Source organism: Centruroides vittatus, unplaced genomic scaffold, assembly GCF_030686945.1.
Source record: "Centruroides vittatus isolate TY-2023 unplaced genomic scaffold, ASM3068694v2 contig_943, whole genome shotgun sequence".
In the NCBI taxonomy this organism is placed as follows: domain Eukaryota; kingdom Metazoa; phylum Arthropoda; class Arachnida; order Scorpiones; family Buthidae; genus Centruroides; species Centruroides vittatus.
In genome coordinates this window covers 601480-622435 of record NW_027122626.1, presented here as the reverse complement: position 1 = coordinate 622435, position 20956 = coordinate 601480, and the positions used below count along the sequence as shown (strand labels likewise).

Sequence of the window (20956 nt, the reverse complement as noted above, 5' to 3'; positions counted from 1 at the left end):
ACTGAATTTATTGTTAATTTAAATAATAGCTAGGGACACCCCTAGTGGCTGTTTTTGGCATACTGTGACAGACAGCCCAGTTTTTCAGTTTTATATAGTAGATTCATTATGGAATTTCATTTATATACTATACCCTTTTTAATACTAGCAAATAGCTATTGCAATATTCTGTTAAAAAACACACTCAGAATTTATTGAACATATTCTTTGCTAATTCTTATATTCCTTACTTTAAATATCTAAAATTACATAGCATAAAACTGACCCAACCAAGTTCATTCTCTTACAGTAAGAGAATGAACTTGGTTGGGTCAGTTTTATGCTATGTAATTTTAGATATTTAAAGTAAGGAATATAAGAATTAGCAAAGAATATGTTCAATAAATTCTGAGTGTGTTTTTTAACAGAATATTGCAATAGCTATTTGCTAGTACTAGCACTTGATAGTTTATTAGTTAATAAATATAAAAAGTGATCAGACTATAGTGTCTAATTTTATAGTTCCCTGTAACAGCAAAAAAACTCCACAAACAATGTTCATTTACCAATATAAATTTATTTCAGGAATTATTCCAATCCAAATTACTAATATACAATTCCTAATGTTCTGAATGAATTTTCTATTATTAGAAAAATGTTTCTAGATGGCAGATACTTCAGTCTTGAACAGGCAAAAATAACTTGTAATTTATTGTAGTATATGATTTGTGTACTTGACCAGTGATCACTAAAACTTCAAAAGAAGGTGTACAATAAAAAGAATTATTATTTTTTAGTAAAAATATAAAATAAAGGGTAGACATTAAACTATTCATTAAAAGTTTGTAACAATATGAGTTTGTCATAAAAATTCATAACATTACAAACTTTTAATGAATTGTACTACTAGTACTGCTATCTTTGCATAAATTTTGATTATGTCTTTTGATTTACAGTAGAGAGTCGTAAATCGGCACCCTGGTAATCGGAATCGCCGGTAATCGGCACGATTTTCAATCGGACTGTGTCGTGCTGAATCGAACGTTTTTGATACTAAATTTACTTCTAAAGTATAATTTTCATGTTTTTATATTCTTCAATATATTTATTTTGTTTGTACAAAATGCAGAAATAATTTTTAACAATATGATAGCCTCGATTATTATTATAAAAATTTTCGTTAGGCTTAAAATCGACAAAAATTCAACATGAAGCGACACGCAACGGAGAAAAATTCAACAGGAAGCGACACGCAACGGAGAAAAATTTGAACATCGGACAGGTTAATATATTTTTTCGTACATAGACCGTAATCGGAACAAATCCCTAATCTGAACAACCCCAGTCCCCAATTAATTCCGATTTTCGGTTCTCTACTGTATATCTTTTTGGTCTAATCCCATTAGAAACATGTAAATGGTTCTTCACTGTGTGTTAATGGTTAATTTTTTCAACCAATAACCATAAAATAAAGTCATTGCTCATAATACTGAATGCTATTCAAAAATATTTCAAATCCATTTACATTTTTAATTATTTTATAGAAATTTGATATTTAATAAATAAGAATCAAAACTTACCAACTTCAGTAAACTGCTCCAATTTTTGAATTAAAGGTAGAGCAATTCCATGAATTCCAGCAGTATGAGTACAATAATATCTTACATTTGAACTAAAATCTGAAAAGGAAATCTTTTTAAATATTTTTATCTAAATTTAATGATTCTTCTTAAAATAATTTACATAAAATAAACAACAAGTTAAAACAACCTAGTTCTATTATTGTGTCATGAAAAATTTCCTGTTTAAATTTATTACCATAAATCATCGAATTATAAGCAGTTTAATTAAACAATATAATGATTAGAATTGCTAGAAATGTCAATAAGTTTTACATATCATTTACAGTAGAATAGTAATTATAATACCAATAAATCTGATTTTTAATAACTGTAATATGCATATCACTATAAATTGATCATACAACTTGGAATGTATTCAAGAATGCATAGGCAAGAATTAAAAAAAAATATATGAGACATCATTGTATAACTGGATGATCAAGATGATTAAACTGTTAGCTTACTGCTCTAGGGACCCAGGATTAAGTCTGAGCAAGCAGCCAGAGGGTTTTTCATGGATAGTTAGAGTGTACTAAATTTGTCAGGCTTTATCCCTCACTTTATACCCAGCTGCTTTCATTGTATGCCTGACTAGACCCATGATGGACATGGGAAAAAAATGTCCTTTTGGTACTCACAGGATGAAAAAAGTAAAAAAATAAATAAATAAAAACTGATGGGACATCTGACATTGGACTGCTGATTGAATTTTCATACTGTTTTTTAAATAAACACACCTGTTTTATATTCGCTGAGCTTATTGTTTTATTCCGAACGTTTTCAGCCTACTATAATAGGCCATCTTCAGGCTTTACATTTTTTGTTCAAAATGGTAACATTCGAATTTATTTGAATTTGCATTTTAAGTTAACGGATTAACATACTCTCAAAACGCGTTGCAAATTAACAAAAAACGAAAACATAAAGTAAAAAGTAAAGATAAATAATAAAATACAATAACTGAATAATAACAAAGAATTTTACATCCAGATTAATTAATTGTGAATACTAATTCCTATAAACTCCAGCCCATATTTTATGGATTATCAAATCCCATACTCTTTTCAATTTTGTACTTCCAAGCCAATGGTAATGCATTTGCATCTTTTGAGTTTAAGCATCTGTCCCTCATTTTACTTTTGTAAATTTCTATTTTTTCCATTTCCATTGCGGTGGACAGTGAATGTGCTGTTTTAACTATCTTTGCCTCATTCCATTTGACTACTGCTCTGTCCACCTGCGCCATACTCGCCAAAATTGTGCTGTTGAGTCCCTTACTCACACTATATTTATGTTCCTTTACCCATACTTTGAGGCTTCTTCTTGTCACTCCTATATATTCTTTATCAATTCTTAATTGTTGGTTCGCTTGTTCTTCCATTCCAATTTTGTCTTTATCATTTCTTAATAGTCTATAAATATTGGGTGCTCGTTTGTAAACTATGTTTGTGTTTTTGTATTTTCCCAATTCCTTCACCACCTTCCTTGTTTGCTCATTGTATGTAAACTTGTTGAAACTTGTGGTGCCATTATTCGTTGCTGTTGCACCTTTTTGTTTACTGTAACTCTTGATGAGGCCTTTGATTGTGGACATTTTGTATCCCAAATTCTTCGCTACCTTTTGGATTCTATTAATTTCTTTGTTCCGGTCTAGTACATTGGTGCAGTATAAGAAGGCCCCTTTGATGAGCGCCTTAAATGCAGATAGCTTATACTTAAACAGGTCTTTCAAACATGCCGGTATGTATAAAGGAGCGTGTGTTGGTTTCAAATATACTGTCGTTTGTATGTTTCCTAGCTTAAATTCCATGTTAATATCCAAGAAGTGGATGTTTCTTCAACTTTTTTGTTCTGATTTTAGTTTCAAACCATGTTCATTGTTGTTGATTGCAGTCAAGAAATCGTTAATGCATTGGTCATCTTTCCAAATTATTAAAACATTATCAACATATCGTTTGTATATAACGATGCTATCTGCGAAATCTTCGATGATGTTCTTTTCCAACTTTCTTATTACTAGTTCACATAGGAGTCCAGACATAAGACTTCCCATGGGAACTTCTTTCTTTTGTTTATATATTACTCCATTAAATTTAAAAAAGGAATGAAAACAAATTAGATCTGCCAAATCTTGTAGGTTTTCCATGAATTTCTCCACCTCTTGATTTTGTTGTATCAAAAATTCAATTAATTCTTTGAAGCACAATGTTAAATTTATGGAGGGGTACAAACTTTCAAAGTCCATTACAGTTCCTATTTCATCGTTCATTAAATTTAAGTTTTGTATTGTTCTTATTAGTTCATTTGGATCCTGGGTCACAAAACTGTTTTTTATACTTAAAATGTTATTAATTATCTATTAAGTGCAAAAATAAGAAAAATCATTAAAAGATATATCTTGTAAAGTAATGTAAATAGATAGGCTGACAAATGTACATACACAAGAATAACTCAACAAAAAGGTGTTAAGAAATATTTATTTCTCAGCGAGTGCTTTCAACACTGTTATGAACGTCACCTTCAGGCACATATACAAATCAAATAATCAAATGTTTTTTTGTCGATTTAAAATTTGTTCATAACAGTGTCAAAAGCGCTCTCAGAGAAATAAATATTTCTTAATGCCTGTTTGTTGACTTATTCTCCTCATGTAAAAGATGTATCATCATGGAGTTATGAATTCAACACATTATATAAAGTATTGTCTTGCTTGATATTTACACATAGACCATTAAGTTCCCTTATATGAGCTATTTCACAAGAAATACTAATAAATACTTTTACTCATAACTTATAGTTATTTTCAAGACATTACCAAATAAAATATACATTAACACACAAAATATTTTAAACAAACAGAATTTAATGTAAATATTCATATTAGACTACAAGGCAGTTTTCCAAGCAATGTTGTAAATACTAAATGCAATTGTTTTTGCAATAAATATTACAATATGACCTTCATTGAAAAAAATATTTTTGTATTAAAATTATGTAAAAAAATAACGTTATAACTAGGGTTTCTCATTTCCCGGTCTTTCACTTGTCCCAGGACTCTGGGATAAAAGTGAACTGTTTCCCGGAATCCCAGGATAGAATTAATTATTTTTAAGATACAAAATATCTTGAAATCAAATGATATAATTATTTTTTATTTTTTAAAGTAATTTAATATGTTCTGCAACCTCCAAAATCAAATTAATAATGCTGTGTAAGATATATATTAAAATTGCCATTGAATTATGTAGAAATTTTCACAAATAGAAAAAATTTATTAAAGTTTGTTGGAAACTGCTTACAAAAGAAAAAACAAAATGCCTTTGAATTGAGTTGAAAATTAAAAAATATTGAACTTAGATCAAACTTATAACTTAAAAGGTAATTTTCATTTTTTAAATAAAACATAATACAAAATATTATTGTAAATTTTTATAAGATTTTGAAAACCAAAGACAGAAAATACTCCGATCACTCAATCTGGTTATTATTTTAGTAATGAAAAGTCCCACTACTGAAAATGCCCTTTCCGATTCAATGGGTGTGGGTGGAATCGTCTTTAATGCATTTAAGAAGACAAATGTTATGCGTTTTTCACCCATAGTGTCGAAGATTTCTAGTTCGTTTTTGAGATGTGTTGCAGTACTTCTTTTGCTCTCAAGTATTCTTAATTTGTCTAACTCGACTGCTTTAATAGCAGTATCAAGCTTATAGCCCAATAATTCGGCAGTTTGTTTGGCTTTAATAATTGGGTTTATGAAGAAAAACTTCATACTTGCAGACTTTGTACTCGATTCTATCCTTGCTCAATTTGCACAACCTGATGTTACAGCTATGCAGTTATTGAAGCTACTGAGCATGGTTCAAAATTAAAACAGCATCAGCACAATTATTCAAGATATTACAGGTTCCGACAAGTAAAGAATTTTCAGAGTCCTGCCACAAATACATGTTGGTTATTGACACTCTGTGAAATGTCATAACAAGCAAAAACAAACAACTAATAAGCATGCTTAAAATTAATAAATACACATATATTCTGACAGTTTATGAGTTATTATACTTGCTATTTGCTCAAACTTTTAAGAAATTTGCAGATTTCCTGGGATGAGAATTTCCCGGATAAAAGAAACAGCCAGGATCCCGAGATCCCATTTGAGAAACCCTAGTTATAACTGTGTAAAAAATAAAAATTTGATTAATCAACTTTTAGTTATAAATCATAATGTTGTAACGTTAAGTTTTATTTTTGTTATCACATTCCACATTCATAATGATTCAAATGATGAATATCTTCTTCATTTTACAAGATAAAACAAATAATTAAATTGACTTGTAAAATTCTATTTGTACCATTTCAAATTTAACAAAACTTCCATCAGATAGATACTACTAAAATTTTGCTTGAAAGCAATTTTACCTTTGTTTCTGATTTGATCAATTTTTCTTTTATCTTTTTGGAACAATTTCAAATTCCAAAAAGAATGCCTTAAATATAAAAAATAAATATTTATGACATTTTCATATTAGAGGAAAAATCTTCTTAATTTATGACAGATCTAAGTGATCAGTTCAGTTTAAATCTTAACCACATTAAAAAGTCTAAGAATTTCTTTTCTAAATGATTAAACTATATAAACAGAACTGACCACTTAGACCTGTCGCTGAAAATACATTCTTTCCTACAATTAACACAAAAGCAACACACACTTCTTGATTTATTTTAGCAATATATATATATTGCAGATAAATTCAACTTTGCATAATATTTAAAAAAAAAAAAAGGTTAGAAATTTTAAACCAAAGGATATGCCAAATTATCAGGCTATTAATAAGGTGAGACAATAAATCTAGACTGAGATTAAAGCATCGTAAATTTGAACTCAAAAAGATCATTTTAAAATCTTCATGCCAAAAATGACACCATTATACATTCTCAGTTACAGCATGTGACGTTTTCCAACATTTTTGAGTCAGTTCAGAAAAATGATTTTAAAAAATGGCATATTAAGAGAGCACATTGTTCAAATGTATGAAAATAGAGTGAACCATTCAAAAAATTGGTGGTAGAGTATTTTTTAGCTAAAGGCCATAGCAAATCACCAACTGTAAAGGCCACCAACTGTATAATATTTTTAAGTATGAATATCTGGAATGTGAAAAAATGGCCAGGAAATGGAAGAAAGCTGATTGCTATGAATGCGAAAAACTGAAGAGCATTGCTACAAATGTTTGATAACAATAATTCAGTTAGCCATATAGAAACATCTAAAAGGTTCAATTGTCATTGAACATACATAGGTAAGAAGATGGACATGAAAAAAAAGCAGAAAAAGAGGGCCCAAAGTACACTGCTAAAAAAATTGCTGAAATCTGAACACAATGCAGATGGCTCATAAGAAATTTTGGAAACAACAGTTCATTTTGGATAACGAAAAGTACTTTTCTCTCTCTGGCATGAAAATGCCAGGAAATGAAATTTATTATATGAGCAATGAATATCAAGCACCTGGGGGGAAGTACAAATTTAAGAAGAAATTTGAAGAAAAAATCATACTGTTCATTTCACCAACATGTGTTTCAAAGCCATTTTTAAGAAGGAATCCCTTGCAATTGATGCTGACATGTACCAAACAAATGTCTAAAGAAAATTCTAATACCTATTCTTAACAAGTGTCATCAAAATGGTGATTTCATCTTTTGGCCTGACAAAGCTTAATCTCACTATGCAAATTCGGCTGTGAAGTTCCTCAAAGCCACAACTTTCCTTTTGTATTTAAAGAACATAATCTGTCAAATCTGCCACAATACCAGCCAACTAAAGATTTCTTTGGATATTTGGCATAAATAGTATACAAGAAAGGTTGATGAACAAAAAACAACACACAAATCATCCGAAAAATCAGCCTTTCACTTTAAAAAATTGACATGAAAACTGTCCAAAAAGTTTCAAGTCTATAAAAACAAATTTATGATGCATCACCAACCATGGGCCATATAATCGTGTTCATTAATTCTATACTATTGTAAATAAAATGTCTTTTAAAATTATATATAATATTTAATAGTTACTTCAATTTTTTAATCAAATATTGTGCTTTGAAAAATAGTCCAGAATTTGTCTCATTCCATTATATGGCTGAGTTAATTATTAGAAACTAATTAATTTGTATAGAGATAGGGAGATTAACCATATAATAGCCCAATAATTTGACAGATTGTTTGGTTTGAATTAACTATAAATTGGGTTTAGAAATGATGATGATATTTACACACACAAGTCAGAAATTTTGAAGCAGAATTAAATGTCTTTGGAATAAATTAGTTTTAACTTCAGTTTAAAACAAAACAAATGATAAACAGCAATAAAGAAAAAAAATTAAATAACTGAATGTACTATCAGGAATATGCTATGATTTGAATTAAATTACAATAGCAGAAGCAGTCGTCTCCATAAATTATCATCCACGTAAAATTTATGACTTTTTTAAAAAAATGTCTTAAACATTTTAATTCCTTTCATTGTTAAATACAGGTACTCCTCACTTTACGACTGAGTTCCGTTCCGAGAACTATGTTGTTAAGCGAATTGGTCGATAAGTGAGGAGCTTGCACCGGGAATATAGGATTGTTGTAAAATTATACAAATTATGCAACAAACTTCAAATTTATTCATAAAAAGACTATTATAGTATGCTATTAGCCTATTATAGTACTATAAGACTATTACAGTACATGCAAGTCTATTATAGTATGCTTAGTGCATATGTCACCATTCGCCACTGACTGACACTCAAGCTGAGAAAGGGGATTCCCCAAATTGCAGGTCGAAACTCGATTGGTCGTAAGTGTGAGTGGTCGTTAAGCAGATAGGTTGTAAAGTGAGAAGTACCTGTACTTTGACGATATCAAGAAAAATAATTCTAAAATGAATAATTTTGAATTGTTGAGAATATTACTGAGAGCTTTCAAAATTTGTAATCAAGTATCTTAGTTGTGTATATCCAGGAATAAGATATCTATTTACAATATCAGTAAAAAAAGAGAAATAAGTTTTAAAATACGATAGTCTTAATTATAGTAAAATATGAAAAGTATATATATTATATATATTCTTTATCTTTTAAATCTTAAGTAAAATTTTTTCTCTTTTACCTTTATACAAATGTATTGGACAGAATTCCGTATCATCTTTCTCATCTGCAGGTGTTAAAGTTAATTCTAATTCTACTTTTTCATAAACATATAAAATTGGATGATATTCTGTTTCTTCATTTGATTCTGACTAAAAAAGTTTTTAATTTCAAAAAAGGTATATTAAACCCATCTAAATTATTAAAAACAATTATTACATAGCAAAAGAAATTACAAAATAAACTAAAATACTTACCAAATTTTCTTTTTCTAAGTAGTTAATTACAATGCAATGATATAAGGTACCATAAGATGTAGAAATTACTAATACTGGTGGCATTACTTGCAGACACATCAGTGAACAGTTATCAATACCATAATTATCAATAGCACTTGGATACATAGTTAATGGGCCTTTCACTTTACTCTGTGATCTAGAAATTCATAAATTGTTTCAAAATATTAAATTTAAAACTAACAGCAATTTATTTACTTTACTATATTTTTCATATATTTTTTTATTATATATGCAAATGCAATGTAGCACAATTTCTTTTATGTGTCTTTGATAAAAAAAAATTACAAATGCAATTCAGATGTTCAGATTTCAATGTTTTTTCAGTTTATGCTACTTTTAATTTCTTTAGTTAGTGTAAAATGGGTGAATAGCAACATCTTTCTGTCTAAATGATTATGTAACTCCAATAATGTTAATGATGTGACTTCATAAGTTTTCTTTTAAAAAAAATTGTTCTTAAGAACTTCAGTAGATGTTATATGAACTTACAAAATGATCAAATTCTTTGTTTTTTCTTATTCTTTTTATTGATGTTTCTTTTCATCCCTTAAAACAGTAACTTAAAAGTCATATCTGTTTCTATTATACAACTAGAAAATTGAAAGAAAATGCTTTTTCTTTGCAAAAATTGTTAGTTACAAAAACCTTTATTATGCACATCAGAACTTACACAAGAAGAAAAGAGAGTTGATCAGATAATCTGGAAAACTGATTACATAAATAAAAATGGAAGCACTTTTAAAAAATACTTAAGTCAATGTAGTCATCAGGAAAACTTATCATGTTTTTGAAGCATACTAAAGAGCTGGTAATGAGAACAAAGAATTTCCTAATAGCATCTTCGTATGTAAAGTAAAATTTCTCAAACATCTTTAAAAATCTCATCATCTACGATTTCTCCTGTAGAAAGAGCCCCACATATCCATATTCTTCAATTTCGCAGATTGTGGCAATATATGAGAGTGATAAAAAAATACAATAAATAATGGAATAAAAAAAAGTAATGAAACACATGAAACTTGCAATTAATTCCCTCAAAGCAGTCTCCTTTGCTTGCAATTCACTTATTCCACTTTTCAAAGTACTCTTGGAAGTCTTTCTTCATTAATGCCTTTAATTGGGCTGACCTGCCTGCCTCAATTACAAAAATTGTCTAAAAACAATTTCCCTTCATTGTCCATTTAACTTTGGGGAAAAGCCAGAAGTCACTTGGCACTATGTCTGGCAAATATCATGAATGGGGCACATGATAATGTTTTTATTAGACAAAAATTGCCACATGATGAGTGATGTGTAGCAGGGAACATTGTTATGATGAAAAATGAAACCTTTTGCCCATTTCTCCAGTATTTTTTTTGAGCATATCATTTCTCATATGTTCTATTACCCCTGTATAGCATTCATAGTTCACTGTTGTTTCTTTAAGTACAAACTCTGTTCAACAATTCCTTCCAGATAAAAAAAAAAAAAATGAATATCACCTTAATGTTGGACCTCAACTAGCAAGCCTGGGAGAAAAGTGATTTCCAATAAGTTTTGTTTCTATTCATTCCATTTACAGTAACTACAGAATCAGCAAAAGAACTCGATTGCATTGCAGTTGTATTATATGCATTCATCCCAATAATTTTTTTCATATATTGCATTTATTTCAAATGATCTTTGCAAATCAATTGTTCATAATTAGTACATTTTTTATTCTACTGTAATTACATAACAAAATAAATCAAATACTAGTTTTACTTCTATTGCAATATATATATAAGACCATTTGAAAGAAATATGAACAAAATTTTATGAAACATATGACTACACAACCAAAGAAGGAATTAAAATTAGTTTTATTTTTGCATTGTTAAATAACAGTAAAAATTAAAAAGCTAAATTTTATAATTAGCAAACATCTAGTGCAGCAATTCCCAACCTTTCTTGACTTGCATACCCCTTGGCAGCTTATTTTTCTATGTTTTATTTTCCACTTCCCATTTTCACTACATTTTATTTTGCGTGTTCTTCAAACAGTGGCTCCATGATGAATTATACAAAGTTGTACAATTACATGTAAAAAAGCTTTTTTTTTTTTTTTTTAAATCAAAAAGCATTGGAGGAAGGACATGGATAAATATTATAAAAATATAATTATATTTTTATTTAAAACTAAGCATCGAATGCCACGATGTTGGCAAAGGCCTCAATGCAGAATCCAACTATTCTTATTGCACATCTACCATTATTTATTTACTTTTTCACATACCCCTAAACTACTAAGCACATATCCCGGTTAGGAATTGCTGATCTAGTGTATTCTTATTTACAAAAAACATCAGCCAAATATCCCTCCACGATTTTCATAATTCTTATACAGTATATTGATATATTTGCTGTAGAACAGTGATGGCAATCTCATTACCTGAAGAACAATTTTAGCATATTTGAACTGAAAATTTAGAAAGTATAATTTCAAATTCAATTATGTCCCAGTTTCAAAAAAAGATTTGCCATTGCTGCTGTAAAACATGCATTTCTTTTTTTATGGAAAGAAAAATATTTTTTGTGGAATGAATAACTCTTCATAGTTTGGCATGTCAAGCAATATTTTACAGTTTTATATATAAGTGTATGTGTGTATGTATATATATATATATATATATATATTTTGCAGAACAGACCAAAATTAAGTTTTCATGTTTTTGATTGTACAACACTACATGTCATATAACCAATTGAAGCAATGCTTTGTACAAATATTCCATTTTTCATGATTATCATTATTGCTCCATATATGACCCATAAATTTGATGATAATATATTTACTATAACCACTAACTCATCCAAAAACCTTTAACTGGTGAAAGTCTACTCAAAGTCCCTCAGCAAACGTTTTCGGACACCTTACTGTGTCCTTTCTCAAGCTTTCTTCTCTTCTTAAAACGATTTTCAACCCGGTGTACAAATATATTATAAATTCCTCCACTATACAAAAGTAGAGCTTATGAAACTTTTCAAAAATCCAAAATGCATAAAGCAAAAAAAAAACAGTTAGCATTAATTTAAATGAAAAAATTTCGAATAGTCTCAAACCAAACTTAACCTATTAAATCATACCAAATGTGCTAATAGATACACAAAATATTTTTAAGATAAAGCACAAATGCTCATAGACAAAATTCAAAGCTTTGGCAGCTAAATGCTGAGTGTAGTTCCTGGAGAAAGAGCTTGGAGATGCCTCTCACTGTTCAGGATGCACAGTACCATGTATACAAAATTATTCTTTACTTTTAGAACAAGTTCAAATTGATAATTAATATGCATTATATGCACTATCTTTTGATATGACTAATTTTATTCTAAATTTTCATTAATTGTACACACAACATGCATAAACCATACTTTATAAGTGTAAAATTATAAAATTTGTTAACTGGTGAATTGAAAAATTTTGAATTATTATACTCTCAATCAATATGGGCTTTGAAATTTTGAATGAAAGTATACTTTATTCTTAAGAAAAGTGTCTTATATGAAAAAATAGTTCACACACTTAACAAATATTGTGTATATATGTATATAAAAACAATATTTGTTAAGTGTAAGATTGTGTGTGTATATACTGTAGTGTGCATTAATCATTGATCTTTATTGACATTTCTGATTGTTAAAAAATTAAATATTTCTAAAAAGTATCACTTCAATATTGTGGCATGTCATGTAGTATCATGGGGGGTTTTTTAATTCTTAAAAAGAATTTTTGACAAAAAATGTAAACTTAAATTAAATTTGTTTTACTGGGTGGGGCAGAAAGGACAAACATTGTTTAAAAAATCACAACATCTGTAATTGTTACTACAAAAGATATTTGTTGAAAGATGTGAGTTCGTATTGAAATAGCATTTTACAAAATCAAGTGTGGAAAACAACATCTCCTATGTAGTGTCCATTATTAGTGATGAATTTCTGGAGGTGATTTTGGCAACTTCCATGTGAATAGCTTCCTTCAGTTCTTGCAAAGAATGAGCTTATGCTCATATACACATGCCTTGAGGTGTCCCCACAAGAAATAATCACACATGGATAGGTCGGGCAAACAAGGAGGCCAATGAATGTCACTAAAACTGGAAATGAGGTGACCAGGGAAGAGATGAATAACATCAATTGATGTTCTAGCTGTGTGAGCCATCACCCCATCCTGTTGAAACCACATATGTCTGATGAGAATACGTTTCCATCATATGCTAGGATGCAGAAACGTATTCCCATCAGATGTGTATGACTGAATTGTGTACAACTGTTTCCTCAGTCGTATGCAAACAGACAGTGTTCTATCATCCACGACTCCATGCCTTCAACTGAAAAGACAATGCTAAGATCTCACTACTTTCATGCTACCTGCCACAAATCTGCCAGTCTACCTGGTGGTGAGTTCTAGCCATTTCAGAAACATCTGTCCTTTCTGCCCAACCCTGTATAACATATATTTAAAAAATTCAAACTCATTATGGAATTTTTAGGAAGGTCTAGAAAATTTGCAGTTGAGATTGAACACACTAAGAATTTCTCCAATTATGAATAAAAATATCATTTAGATTATTTATTATAAGAAATACTTTTATGTTGATTTCATTCAAATCTAAATCTATTAATCTATAAGTGCTTCTATATAAAATAGTAAATCATTGTTCAACAAGCCAAACTTTGAAGGGTTATTCACTTCCCAAAATTGTTTTTCTGCCAATAGACAAAAATATCTCTCTTGAAAATATCAGTTTTTGATGCTGTTCAATACAAATACAATAATCACTAAAATCAGAGATGAGAACACTTGGGTAATGTAGCAATTGTAATGCCCACCATAAAGACAATCAACTTACTATCACTAGGAACTTATTCCTCATTAATATATAATTTTCGAACATTAATCTAAATATTTCATAAATACAAAATTCAAATGTCATTTGTGTTCTATATGAACAGATAATCCACTCTTTCATCTTCTAGTATCTTCAGACAATACAGTCTTTGCATTTCAATAAAATGTTTACTGTTTTAAAATCAAAATTAAAGACCATAAAAATAAAAGGAGTTTAAAATTCATATTTGTAACAGTTTTGAATTTAAAATAATGAATGTTCACAATATATCTCTGATACCAAAATCACCTAATCAGATTTTGCAGTGAAATAATTATTTTTATTTTGTTTGTTTATTTAACATGACAAAAAAAATGTGTCTTGGAAAACTAAAAAAAACTAATTGGGTGCCGCACCCACTTGGTTTTTGAAAGGGGCAGAGTGTAAAAAGACAAACTAATCGATTTTAGTGCAGTAGGCACACTCATTGCCAAATTGTTTAGCACCCAAATCGCAAACCTGCCCCAAAATGGTGACTAGCAACCAAACTATGTATTTTGCACATAGCTGCTCCCCTTTTTTACATTTTCAAAGAATATGTTGACAATTATCTCTTTTTTTAGTTGTTTTTATTTATTCACTTGAGGGGAAAAAACAAATTCAACCAGACCACGTATGCTGAGGAAAAAAATATGATAATTAGCTTACTCTCTTCTTTTGTTGAGACAAAAGGAGGTAAAGTGGAATTTTCTGGACTAAACTAAGCTTTAGAGTTGCTCTAAAAATGTAAACAGATTCACTGAAAATATGCAACATGTGTTTTCTTTTCTAAGAGAAGAACAATCTAGAAAATTCTGTATTGAGGTCACCTTACCCTGACTTGTGAGCAGCAACAGTTCCAATTTCCTTTGTTCGGTGTTGGCGACATAGAAAATGGCAAAATTGTCCACATCTAAACTAAACATTTTAGCAAATAAGTTTAAAGATGAAGGCATATGCACAGAAAAAAGTTCTTTGCTGTTCCATTTGCAATTATGTGATTTTGATTGATGTGAAACACCAAAAAACAAAAATCAGGTGACACTAGTTCAGAAAAGCATAGAGAAGGCAAACAAAAAAAAAAGGAGGAATTTTGGGCAGATATTCATTGGGGTCTCATTTCAAAGAAAAGAAGAATCTCAGAAGGCTAATAATACATTTTATGCAGATTTAACGACTGCTCTTCTGCAGGAAAATATACCCTTATATAAGATAAACAATCCAGCCTTTAAGTCATATCTCCAGAATATACGGGAAAGCTTATCCCCAACGAGAACACTCAGATAAAACTACGTGAAACCAGTTTATGATCAAATATCTAAAATCCTAGACGTCAGAGAGAATCCTGTAGTGTTTATACTGGATGAAACAACGGATTCCACAAAACAGTATGTGCTGAACATTCTTTGTTGCACCACTGACTGGATGCTATGTACAGTACAACCAATGTTGTTCAAAATGCACCAACTTGAAAATACAAACTCAACTACAGTGTCCCAAGCTTTCAATGATGTTTGTGTCAAGTTGTGGCCAAATGGTGTCCAGTATGGAAAGGTTTGGCTTATCATTACAGATCAAGCATCTTACATGTCAGCATTCTCAAATTTGAAGTGTATCTACAAAAACCTAAAATATGTGACTTGTCTTGCCCATGCCCTACACTGAGTATGTGAACGTATTTGTGTAGAATATAGCAAGGTTAATGACTTCATTTCGAAAATGAAAATAGTTCTCAAGTGCCCTAGTTGGGAGGGCTTGTACCAAGATGTAACTGGACTGCCATTACCACCCACTCCAAGGGTCACCCATTGCAGTCTTGGATAAACAGTGTGATATTCTACTGCAAAAACTTTGAGAAAATTAATGCGTTTATCAATGAACTTCCTCCGGGCGATTCTGCGGCTGTCAACAGAGTCAAGGAACTGGTCGCTGATCCAGTAGTGACCATAGAGCTCTACTCCATGCATTTGTACAAGTTATTGGTGGATAAAATCAATGAACTGGACCGATGTGGAACTGAAATGTGAGATCAGTGGAATGTTGTAAGTCAGGTGTTTGATGTACTGGACAGTTTTGCCCTAGACAAACTCAAATCTAGTTTATCAAAAAATCCCAATTTGAAAAAGATTCTGGATTGAACTGTACTAGAATTCTGTGTAAAACTGAAACATGTCCCCTTAGTCTTGGTCGATGTAAAAAAATCTTTTTCCTTATATAAAGACATTCTATCCTCCAAACGAAAAAACTTCACTTTTAAGAACATTGAAATGGTTACTGTTATAAATTACAATGCTCATCTTTATGTCTAAAATTTCACAATTATGTAGTTTGTAAATATAGTATGTCTTGTTGGTTTTTGTCTTCATAATACTGCATTTAAAAACACCCAAATGAGCACCCAATCCATTCTAAAAATGCATCCAAAAATCTGGACCTTAGTTATAAACTGCATTGCAATTGTAACTTAACCTGTTGTGGAAACATTTTGACCATGTTTGTTTTTTTTTTGTTATCACTTTTGTAAACCTGAATAACGTACACTCTCACCTTTACAGTACTTTTCTACAGACTAGGCCATTGACTTTTCATGCAATTTTAGTAACTGTTATTTTCTTTAATTGTTGAGTAAAGGGCTTTTTGTTAAACCTGGTGTTTTCAACCATGTGTGACCTATTGTATATGCTTTTCCTGCTCAGTGTGGCATTATTTCTCATTGTGTGAGCATTACCCCACACATCTATCCAAACAATTCCATTGCTTTCCTTTCCGTTTAGCTCCATTGTGGAACCAAAGAAAGTTTCTGGAGCCAGCAGCCCTTCGAAGAAGAAGGCCAGGAGCACAATCGAGTTGAAGGAAATCATTGAAAATTATTTCCTTCTTCAATGTGAAAAATTTTTTACTGTATATTCATTTTATATTAATTTCTTGTTGTTTTCAGTATTAAACACTGTATTTATTCTCTATAAAATGTGTTTTTGGTATGTATTTTGGAGTATCTAAAATGAATTGATTCATATGAAAATAATTTCCTCGGTTTTCATCGGTTTCCGATTTCATCAATTGTTTTTAGACAGATAATCGACAAAAACCGAGGTATTACTGTATTTCATACTTCAACATTAAATTTTATTTAACATAATGTTTAATATGCTTTCTTTTAAATAATTTTTATGTTGAAAAATTTCAGATATTCTTTGTTATGAAAATATAAAATAATCAGAAACAATGATTCTTATACTTTTTGTCCTTTTTAAAAGACCTAATTGAAACAACTGTGAACAAGTCATAAATTATTTTTCTTCATGCAACACCTCACGGGTTAAATATGTTACTTTACAAATCTGTTGGTGTATATCTTAGGCAATGCAATTTCTATAACTGCTACTGTACATGAGAGAATTACAGAAAAATTAACTTAAATCTTATGTTAAACTAATGTTTTAATTTTTGATTTATAAAAAAAAACAAAAAACAAAATGCATTTTAGACTTTATGTCTTTCATCAGTCTGTATAACAAACTGTTTTCAGACTTAATTAACAAATTAAAGTAATATCCAACAGTAACATGTAAATCAAGTCTAAAATGTTTTGTTATTTAAGTTGGACTGATAAAGAACTTAATGTCAAAAGTACATTTCTGTTTAGATATAGAAATTATAAAATCTAGTTGCAACAATAAATCTAATCATCTATAAAATAAGAACAGATAAAATAATATGCCAACCTTTATCTTTAGTTAACAATTTAAATAAAAATAATCACAATGTTTTCAACCTGATCCCTTGAAGGTTATCTTTAATGTTTTCTAGGTAAAACATAATTTTTAAAAAAAAGAAACATTAAATTCAGTTTATCAACTCCAAAATACAAGTTATCTCAAATTTTTTAAAAACCAATGAACATTCCATAAATGAAAATAAGAACAAAAACATTTCAGATGCTGGATCCTGTAATTAAGTATCTATTCTACAGAATTTAAATGATACATAGATGGAAAGAAGGTGAGATAAATGTGACAAAAATTAAAATGAGATAAAAAAAAAACAGAGACAAAAAAAAAAATATAAACCAGATGAAAAATATATTAGAGTTTGAATGAACAAAGCATTCCAATGAAGTTTCTAATCTATCCCACAAGAAATATAGAAGAACACAGAGTTATTAGAACTGGAAATACATCAGATGAAAAAACAAGCAATATGCATTAATTATAAAGTCAGGGGCTTTACTTCTACTGCTTGTGAAGTTACAATATGCTTTGTCTGGGTTATATATATATATGTGGATGTGAAAAAAATTAAAACAAGAACAAATAAATAGAGGTTAAAAATATATACAGTAGAGCGTCGTTTATCCGAAAACCGGTTAACTGAAACGTCGGTTATCTGAAACCTTTCCGATCGGACTGTGTCGTGCTGAATCGAATGTTTTTGATACTAGATTAACTTCTAAAGTATAATTTTTTTTGTTTTTATATTTTTTTCAATATATTTATTTTGTTTGTACAAAATAAAGAAATAATTTTTAACGATACAATAGCCTCGATTATTATTATAAAAAATTTTCGTTAGGCCTTAAAATCGACAAAAATTCAACACGAAGTGACACGCAACAGAGAAAAATTTCAACATTGGATAGGTTAATATATTTTTTCGTACATAATCAGTTATCCGAACAATTTATTCCGTCCCAATTTATTCGGATAAATACTCTTACTGTATATATTTGGTTAATGTTACCCTAGGATCCAAAATGGCGGCCAAGGAAATTTTTCCCTACTTCGGAGACTGCGACGGGAAAAAATTTTTCCCTGCATTCAAGATGGCCACGGTTCCGGCCGCCATCTTGAATTTCTCTGCAGACTCCGCGGATTTTTTAACCGAAATAAACAATAAAAAACAACAAAAAGAGGAGTTTTTTACTCACTTTTCGATTGTTCGATATTCTGAGTATGATCTCCTCTTTGGGGGTCGATGAAATTTTTCGAATGGTTGACTGTTCTATGTTCAACCGCTACTCCTTCTATGTCGTCAATGTGCATATATCCTTTCCATTTGTCCGTTATTATCGTACTGCCGGAATTCACGTATTTACAAACGATCCAATTCACAGTGTTTTCTGATCTGTCGTTCACCTGACATATGAAGCATTTCTTATCTTCATCGCAATGAATGCAAACGGACTTGGTCGGCTGTATACTTAATTTTACAGCAAAATTCAATGCGTTATCGATACGGGGAGGCAAACCTAGCTCCGAAAAGTCGTCTTCCATTAACTTGTAGAAATCACGGGAAGTGCATCTCGACCAAAATTCGTTGTTGCAACTCAAATCGGCAAAACTAGTCATTATCGAACAATTGGCAATAAATTAAACGCGGGGAGGTAAGGAGAGGAAAAAAACACGGTCTTTCCTTAATTTCTGATTACTTGGTTCTCTAACTTTTAGGATTAAATTGTAATAAAAGAAATAACAGTACTTACTAATACTGGAGGAATTAATAATAATAAATATTCACCGGATAGCAATTTGTGTGCAAATGAAATATCGTTACGAAAAAAAAAAAAACACAGCAATTAATCCAATACGCAATTCGTCGCAACACAGCAGTAAACGATTCCAACAGGAAACTAGTCGATTTGCATAAAATTGCCCAAAATAAACAGAAATCATGTCGCAGATCATGCATTTGCATATTCGTTCGTAACACCCCTACGAATTTCCCGCCGATTTTACTCTCGCACGACGTCACGAAAAGGCTCCCTCTACCGTCGCAAATTTACACACTACCGTCTCCGTTTCGAGGTTACAGGATACTCGGCAACGTCGAACACAGGGTAGAAACCGAACGGGGAAAAAATCCCACGTCGTCGATGTCTCGACTTTAGAGAAAAATTTTTTCCCCATCGCATTCTCAAAGTAGGGAAAAATTTCCCTGGCCGCCATTTTGGATCCTAAGGTAACATTAACCTATATTTTTAACCTCTATTTATTTGATCTTGTTTTAATTTTTTTCACATCCATCTCACTGGCTTTCCACCTACATATTGTTTAAATTTTGCAGAAGAAACATTTAATTATGAGATCTAGCTTCTAATTGTTTTCATTCTTCCTATTTCTATTTATGGAATGTTCCACAGTTTAAAAAAAAATCTGAGATAATGTTTGTTCTGAAGCTGATGTCCTTTTTTGAAAAAAGATTTTCTATGTAGTAAACACTGGAGATGATCTTCAATAAGTTGAAAATATTCTGATTATTTAAACTGTTAACTGAAGATAAAGGTTGGAGTGTTATTATATATATATTTATGGAAGTTACTATGAAAGTTTTGCAACTAGATAACCATCCATGATGAATTAGTGTTTATTTGTTTTTTTAATAATAAACTTCATATGACACATTATTCATAAACAAATTTCATCAATCTCCCTTAATCTAACTAAGACAGAATCCCTTTCTAATAGTAACAATGGAACTTTCTAGAGAAGCACTTTGTGCAAAGCTTTACTATAATTTTTGTGATGGACTGAATAACAAAGACTGTTATAAATGATTGAAATTGGCTTTTAGGGATGATGTTCCATCCTTTACTATTGTGTTTAGATGGTACAAAAATTTTCAAATGTCATGCTTCCTTCCATGACGAACCACTTAAAAAATGACCATGAATAGCAGTGACTCCTAAAAATGTAACTCTGTCCAATGTATGATTGCAGAAGACCAAAGATGTATCCATGAAATGATACAGGAGAAACTACAGATTAGAACCTCTGTGGTTGCAGACATTCTGCACAAGAAGTTGTGGTTAAAAAAAGTAGTGTCTCGATGAGTTGACAGATTTCCAAAAGTAAGAGTTTGCCAGAATCTCTAAGAAAACTCTGGAAATGTTAAACCAAGGTGGAAATCAGACTATTTCCAAAATTGTCACAGTTGATGAGACATACATATCATTTTATGATTGTCTCATATGTCAAGAAAGTCAGATATGGATCCATAAAGATGATCCAATTCAAACAACTATGAATAGGCAGAGAGCAATA

The 20956-nt window shown here is 30.3% G+C and overlaps 2 protein-coding genes across 2 annotated transcripts in view; one reads left to right on the top strand and one right to left on the bottom strand.

Moving 5' to 3' along the window:
- LOC136985018 (SMC5-SMC6 complex localization factor protein 1-like) overlaps positions 1-17434 on the top strand; it is a 386884-nt gene extending 369450 nt beyond the window's left edge. Inside the window, exon 15 of the transcript XR_010882270.1 lies at positions 17423-17434. The gene's annotated coding sequence lies outside the window, so the exon portion shown is untranslated. The remainder of the gene's footprint in view (positions 1-17422) is intronic.
- Positions 1-20956, bottom strand: part of mbo (Nuclear pore complex protein Nup88) — a 128353-nt gene that overhangs the window by 41150 nt on the left and 66247 nt on the right. Inside the window, exons 5-7 of the mRNA XM_067282205.1 lie at positions 8989-9166; positions 8754-8883; positions 1560-1658 (exon numbers count right to left, since the gene is read on the bottom strand). Coding sequence (XP_067138306.1) covers positions 1560-1658; positions 8754-8883; positions 8989-9166 — 407 coding nt within the window. The remainder of the gene's footprint in view (positions 1-1559; positions 1659-8753; positions 8884-8988; positions 9167-20956) is intronic.